The sequence below is a fragment of the Thamnophis sirtalis genome, unplaced genomic scaffold (assembly GCF_051295495.1).
Source record: "Thamnophis sirtalis isolate CommonGarterSnake01/CBP01778 unplaced genomic scaffold, rThaSir2_p1.2 scaffold_12, whole genome shotgun sequence".
Taxonomy (NCBI): domain Eukaryota; kingdom Metazoa; phylum Chordata; class Lepidosauria; order Squamata; family Natricidae; genus Thamnophis; species Thamnophis sirtalis.
In genome coordinates, this window is record NW_028261392.1 from 23548117 (window position 1) to 23555496 (window position 7380).

Consider the following 7380-nt stretch of genomic DNA (forward strand, 5'->3'; position numbering starts at 1 on the left):
TGTAAATAAATTAAATAAATTATTTCTAAATATTCAGGATAAATTTCCTGACAGAACAATTTATTAGTGGAACAACTTGTCTCCAGAAGTTGTAAATGCTCCAACACTGGAAGTTTTTAAGAAGAGATTGGACAACCATTTGTCTGAAGTGATGTAGGGTTTCCTGCCTGAGCAGGGGGTTGGACTAGAAGACCTCCAAGGTCCCTTCCAACTGAAGAAATTATTTCGAAATATTCAGGATATTAAAGCTTATGTTTTTAACCCTTCTTCCTTAATATATTTTTTCCAGTTCAATTCTGAATAGTTACACATCCCTTTTCAGCATATTCAATGCCTCCATGTGTTCCATGGTATCATGTGTATATTTTTACCCTGTAATATTTTAGTCATTCTTCCTTCCTTCCACTGGGTCTTCTGTTTTCAAATTTGAATCTGAAAGCTCCTTGGGACATGACTTTATTATTTAAAACACCATAAAGAGGGTAGGACAAGAAGCAATGGGTGGAAACTAATTAAGGAGAGAAGCAACCTAGAATTAAGGAGAAATTTCCTGACAGTTAGAACAATTTATCAGTAGAACAACTTATATCCAGAGATTGTGAATGCTCCAACACTGGAAGTTTTTAAGAAGAGACTGGACAACCATTTGTCTGAAGAGGTGTAGATTTTCCTGCCTGAGCAGGGAGTTGGACTAGAAGACCTCCAAGGAGACCTCCAACCTCTGTTATTCTATTCTAAATTTAGATGCTGCAGTAACAGATTTTAAGGCAACCATTTCTCTTTTACTTTTGAGGTTGTGTACAAATAGTGACTTACATATGCTGCTCCTAACTTATTTGTACACCACTTTAAGGAATAGGGAACTTTATTACTAGAATCATAGCAATATTATTTTTTATCTAAGTAGTAAGTTGATAATGCCAGGAATGGGAAAGAAAACCTAATTCCCCATGAACACTGTAGTTGTGAATGAAAGGTGAGCATGTAAATTAATTCAATTAAGTTCAAGATATGCTTTAACCAATTAAAAAAAATCTTTTATTTTTGTAACTACAGTTGTTTCTTAAATATTGAAATTGTAATAATACCTGATTATATAAACTACAACTAATGGCAGAATAAAAATATTTTCATTTCTTAGAATAAGAAAGATGATCTAGATGCTTAAATAGAAAGACAAAGGTACCTGCTCGATTCATCAAAGCTGGGGATGTATCACTGAATTCAGACTTATCAATTTCCCATGCCAATGGCAGCTTCCCAAGACTAATGGATAAACTTTCCAGGTTAGAATCATCGTTGTAAACTATATCCGAAGGTCCAGTTCGAACACTAATAAAAGCAGAATTATTTCCATCATTTAAGGCAGAGCTGTCTTGTAAGCAGGCACTCACTGTAGCACTTGGGCTTTTGCAAATAGATGTTACCCGATTTAAAAAAGCGTAGTCTGAACAAATGGTATAAAACTTTTCTCGGGTGTGAGTCACAGGGCATCCCCACGGATAATGCCTGTCCCCACCAGAACTCAGAGAGGCCCCTGAGGTACCTGGAGCACAAAAGGATTTTACAGTACCATGAAGATTAACTTCTGAAGTTTTCCTTCCAGTTTTGGGCCCATTTTCTTCAGAATCACTCTCCAATTGAGAGTCTTCGATGTTAGGCATTGAATGACTTGTCGTTCTTTCTTCCCAGATGAGGAAGGTACATCAAATGTTTTCTGCGCACTCAAACATAATTTACACTTATTTGAGATTTTCAAGATGTATTTCAAATTTCCTGAAATGAAAAAGAAAACATCTTTTAAGCTAAAAATCCAAAGTACAAAACATACCGTTTCCCCGAAAATAAGACCACCCTGGATAATAAGCCCAATTGAGCTTTTGAGTGCATGCGCTAAAATAAGCCCTCCCTGAAAATATTGCAACACAGCAGCAGCCGTGAGGTGACCACACTTGCAGCCTCCTACACCTCAAAAATAATACGATCTCCCCAAAAATGAGGCCAAGTGCTTATTTCGGGGGTCAAAAGAAAATACACATTCCCATTGTAATTAAGCCTATCCACCTGACATCAGTAAAAATCGATGTTGCAATTTTTCTACATACAAGTGGAAACCATTTAACTAACCATTTAACTTAGATACTTTTGCATCCCTGGGCAGACTTTCCAGGACCATTAAGCAATGTGTCATATAGGCATGGACAACATCACTGAAAACAACATTTCATTAGCCACATTTCTTGCCTAATTTGTAGATTACCATATTTTTCAGAGTATGAGGCGCACTGAAGTATAAGACGCACCAACATTTTGAAGAGGCAAATGAAAAAAAAAGTGTTTGCACTCTGCAGACCTCCCAAAAACAGCCCGTTTTCGTGAAAACGGACCCATTTTTTCCCCAAGAAAAGGGCATGATTAGCCTTTAGGGGGCTTGTAGAGTGCTCCTGCGGGTGCCCCCCCCCCAAATGAGCAAAAAATGGCCCATTTTATGCTCGTTTCTGCCCTCCCCAGCTCCCAGGAGCACTCTGGAAGCCTCCTAAAGGCTATGCATGGCCATTTTGGTGAAGTGGGCGGTGTTTCGGGAGGCAAAAAATGCTGTATTCCGTGTATAAGACGCACCCAGATTTTCAGCTTCTTTTTTGAGGGGAAAAAATCTTATACTCCAAAAAATACGGTAGCTAAGGAAGAGTTTCATCTGAAGATTTTTGGGATCTGATTGATAAATTAGGAGGTGTATTTTCAGTTGGTTTAAAGCAACTTAAATAATTAAATAGAAACTTTTGCTTGACTTTTGCGTCTTCTTAGTTGAGCCTGAAATTCATAGAAGTTCCTCTCAAAACATGTATAAGATAAGAGAAAACTGATGATGTGGACAAGCCCTAAGTTTTTGTTAGAAATATCGTGCTTCCCTGAAAATAAGGCTCTTATTCTGATGGAAGATCCAAAGGACTAGGTTACAAACATACTGTCATGGAGAAAGGATATGGATCTTGTTGCCAAACTTGAAAGCAACCTGATGGCACATAATCGATTAAACGTTAGTGTGATTTCAAACAAGGGCTCTTGCACTAAATTAAGAATTGTTTTACTAATGACACTAATCTAATCTAGTGACCTTTCAAATAGGTTCATAAAAGAAATCAGTCAACATTTTTCATACCTTACTAGTTTTCACTATGTATAACACTTTTTGTTTCTAGTTTGCCACAAAGTAGGAAAAAACCCTATTAATTGACAAAGTACACTACTAAAAATTTCCATGAAGATGACTAACTTCAAGATTAGTATCTGTTATCCTTCTGTATATTTTTAATTGCAGCTGCAAAGGCATTCAGTGCAGCCATAACACCAGGCATAGCATCACTGTGCAAATGATGCACAGGAGGTTCATTTGCTCCAATTATATAATGTTACATAACTTGTTCCATGGTGTTCATGGATTCCTACTGAAGGCTGTCAAGTGCTTTTGTGAAGCTGGTAAATAGAGTTTGAGGGCAGTATCTTTCCAATTTACCTCAAGCAAATGACACAAGATTAGATAGTACTGTGTTGTGGCCCAGCAGGAGCCGTTGGAGCTGCCACCAGAGTCCGCAGCGAGGGGCCCTATGAGTTGGCCCTGGAGATGTGGAGGACCCTGGACAGGGTTCCGACTCCGAGCAGGGCGCAGAGAGACTGGTTGGCCACCAGGTGGCGCCTGAGCCTTGGATCAGTGGGGAGGAGACAAGGGAGAGTGATCCAGAAACTAACAGTGAGTTGTTCCGGGATGCACGCTGTTGAAGGGCTACTTGGCATCAAGAATAACTACGTAATTACAGGAGGTAATTATGCTCAGCTGATGGTCATTAAGCTCCTCTCCAGACTATAAATGAGACTGCTTGTGCCACGCCCTTCTTGCAGAAGGCAACGCTTGGACTAAAGACAAACGAACTTGGCAGGCTGGATTGCTGCCAGAGTTTTTCTGAATTGCTGCCAAGGTCCTTATCTGTTTGTTTACTTGGCTTTCAGCCACCGAGAGTCTGGTCTTGTTATTAAAGGACATTCGCATTAAGTGTGTCTCGGCTTTCGTTACTGGATGGAGGAGGGGGTCAGAACACTACTGGATTCAGAAATCCTACATAACATGCTATGTATCAAAATAACTCTTCCAACTCCAGTAACATTATACAAAATGTCATTTTAAATGACTGTGTAAAAGCCATATAATCACTTTTTCATCTTAATAAAAATCTCAAGATTTAACATATACCTGGAGAAATATTTCATTTTGTGCATCACACTTCATATAGTTTAATTAATTCAAAGGGATATTTTCTCCTACATCCCATCTAAAATGTTATCACCTTTGTTGATAAATTCCTTCCCATTCATTATTTAAATTTAAAATGCCTAATCCCGTCATGGTGAACCTATGGCACATGTGCCAGAGGTGGCATGGAGAGCCCTCTCTGTGTGGGCATGTGTACCATTGCCCCAGCTCAGCCAGATGGTCATCAGGTTTCCGATGTGGGCACCGACCAGCTGGCCATCGGATTTACTGGTGCTCTGGCGCTCACATGCATGCACCTTCCAGTTTGGGCATTCTGTGGCTAAAAGGTTCGCCATCACTGTCCTAAACGCTTTAAATAAAGACTTCTTCAAACTTCTGCTCAGAAGGGCTGGGAGTGCTAAGTACAATACAATGCAATACAATAGCAGAGTTGGAAGGGACCTTGGAGGTCTTCTAGTTCAACCCCCTGCCTAGGCTGGAAACCCTATACCGTTCCAGACAAATGGCTATCCAACATCTTCTTAAAGACTTCCAGTGTTGGGGCATTCACAACTTCTGGAAACAAGCTGCTCCACTGATTAATTGTTCTAACTGTCAGGAAATTTCCCCTCAGTTCTAAGTTGCTTCTCTCCTTGATTAGTTTCCACTCATTGCTTCTTGTTCTGCCCTCAGGTGCCTTGGAGAATAGTTTGACTCCCTCCCTCTGCTATCATATCTCCCCTAGTCCTTCTTTTCATTAAACTAGACATACCCAGTTCTTGCAACCGTTTTTCATATGTTTTAGCCTCCAGTCCCCTAATCATCTTTGTTGCTCTTCTCTGCACTCTTTCTAGAGTCTCCACATCTTTTCTACATCGTGGCAACCAAATCTGAATGCAGTATTTCAACTGTGGCCTTACCAAGGCATTATAAAATGGTATTAACACTTCACTGCATTTAACCACTGAGCCAAGGTGGCGCAGTGGTTAAATGCAGCACTGCAGGCTACTGCTAGATCAGCAGGTCAGCGGTTCAAATCTCACCGGCTCAGGGTTGACTCAGCCTTCCATCCTTCCGAGGTGGGTAAAATGAGGACCCAGATTGTTGGGGGCAATATGCTGACTCTCCGTAAACCGCTTAGAGAGGCCTGAAAGGCCTATGAAGCGGTATATAAGTCTACTGCTATTGCTATTGCTATTCACGTGATCTTGATTCTATCCCTCTGTTTAGGCAGCCTAGAACTGTGTTGGGTTTTTGGGCAGCTGCTGCACACTGCTGGCTCATAATTTAAATGGTTGTCCACTAGGACTCCAAGATCCCTCTCACAGTTACTACTGTTGAGCAAGGCACCACCTATACTGTACCTGTGCATTTTGTTTTTCTTGCCTAAGTATTTCGATTCAACACATTTAAAAGGTATCAGAATCAGATGGCTGTTTTTGATCCATCACTGACTAATTCCTTTCACTAATTTTGCATATTAAAATCCTCTCCAAGATTAAAATACTGTGCAGTTTGAAAGGCAAAAATAAGTATTCAGAAGCCACTCGGTTTAACACTGCATGTCTAGACAAACAGAACGGGAATATAGATAAAATTCTATAGCAGAATTAAGAAAGGACTATGGCTTCCAATTAGAACAGTCACCAGGATTTTATTTTCAAACATACAGGTGCCAATGAACCATAAATGAGACCACAAAAAAAATATTAGCCTACAAAAAGGCAACTTTTCCAGACCAGCATAGCAACAGGACCAGCTTATTTATCAGCCATCACTCCAAATCCTTCCCCTAATATTGTCCAAGGAGTAAAATAATCCACTTATCCTCTACCCCGTTGCTATGTGTTTGCAGCAATACTAGAGGCAACCACATGCAACTGAAACTCAACGCTACCAAGGCACAGGAATGGAAGCCACGGCTTCCTCAACTGCCTATTCCAAAAGTGGCACCTACCAAAGCTTTTGTACTTCCAAGGGAGGCGGTGCATACAAGCCCTGCGTGGATCGCTGTCCAAGATGTGGCGGACTCTCCCCTCGCAGCGTTTTCCGGTGGCAATGCCGGCTTGTGTTGTTGGAGATGGTGGCTCAGCCACACCTGGAGGGCCACATGCAATTTACGTTCCATTGCATTGTTCTTGCATTTCCTCTGCAAGGATGTGCTACCGTTATTCAAGGAGGCTCCGTCTAATTTACTTTTGAGAGATTCTCCCTGACATGCATCCACGCCCTTCCTTAGAGGATAACCTCTCTAAGCCACCTTTGGTTGCATCCCAGGTTTCTTGCTCCCGCAAAAGCATGAAGAAATACAAGAAATCCTTACTTGCTCCAGGCGCTCGCCTGCTTCGCTTCTCCTTTTCTGCGGACGATTAAGACCAGTAACTCCGTATTTTACATACATATAAATATAAATAAATAAACAGGCTCTCAAGCTCTTCTACCGTATATAGGATTATGGGGCCTGTCCATACCATTGTCCATCTTTTAGCGGCGAAAGCACTTCCAATTTGTGCAAGTGCGCGCGCGTGTCACCGCACTGTCACCTACGCGCGCGCGCTCTCTCCCCTTAAGCCACGCCCTCCCCCCCGGGGGGGTGGCTATTGTGCCTCTTGATTGGCAACTCTTTCTCATTCGGCAGAGGAGTGACGTAGGTTGGGCCGCTTTGCGAATTACCTTGCTTGTCCTTCGGGCGCGTGCCGAAAAGACGGAGCCTGATTGGCTGGCGGGAAAAAGGGGGGGTTCTATACGTAATGCGTGCGCGCGCGTGTGTATTTGTGCGTTTCTCCAAACCTCGGTCACTTTAAAGTTTGTGGACTTCAACTCCCAGAATTCCCCAGCCAACATGTCTAGCTGAGGAATTCTGGGAGTTGAAGTCCACAAGTCTTAAAGTGTCCAAAGTTGGAGATCCCTTTAACGTTCCCGCCTCTCTTTTTCCTCGAATGAGGATCGGTGCTTCTCGGGTAGGAGAGATAGCCGGTCACTGCAGGAAGCCGGAATGCAAGAATCGTTTTGTTTTGGAGCGGTGTGGAAATTTTATTAATCAATACTGCATATGAATGCAATTGAATTTTCCGATGCTGCAGTGTTGTCTAGGGAAAAAATCAATTTAAAGATATTTAGATGCATTTTACACC

The 7380-nt window shown here is 41.7% G+C and overlaps 1 protein-coding gene across 5 annotated transcripts in view; it reads right to left on the reverse strand.

The window, feature by feature from the left end:
* The window catches only part of BIVM (basic, immunoglobulin-like variable motif containing), a 50446-nt gene that overhangs the window by 13096 nt on the left and 29970 nt on the right, over nucleotides 1-7380 (reverse strand). The window contains exons 1-2 of one of the 5 annotated variants that reach the window (XM_087726967.1): nucleotides 6570-6699; nucleotides 1187-1776 (exon numbers count right to left, since the gene is read on the reverse strand). In XM_087726967.1, coding sequence (XP_087583093.1) covers nucleotides 1187-1664 — 478 coding nt within the window. In that variant the 5' untranslated portion in view covers nucleotides 1665-1776; nucleotides 6570-6699. Of the gene's footprint in view, nucleotides 1-1186; nucleotides 1777-6203; nucleotides 6539-6569; nucleotides 6700-7380 lie in introns of those variants that run through there. The other 4 variants (XM_087726968.1, XM_014054226.2, XM_087726969.1 and 1 more) reach the window with 4 other exon arrangements.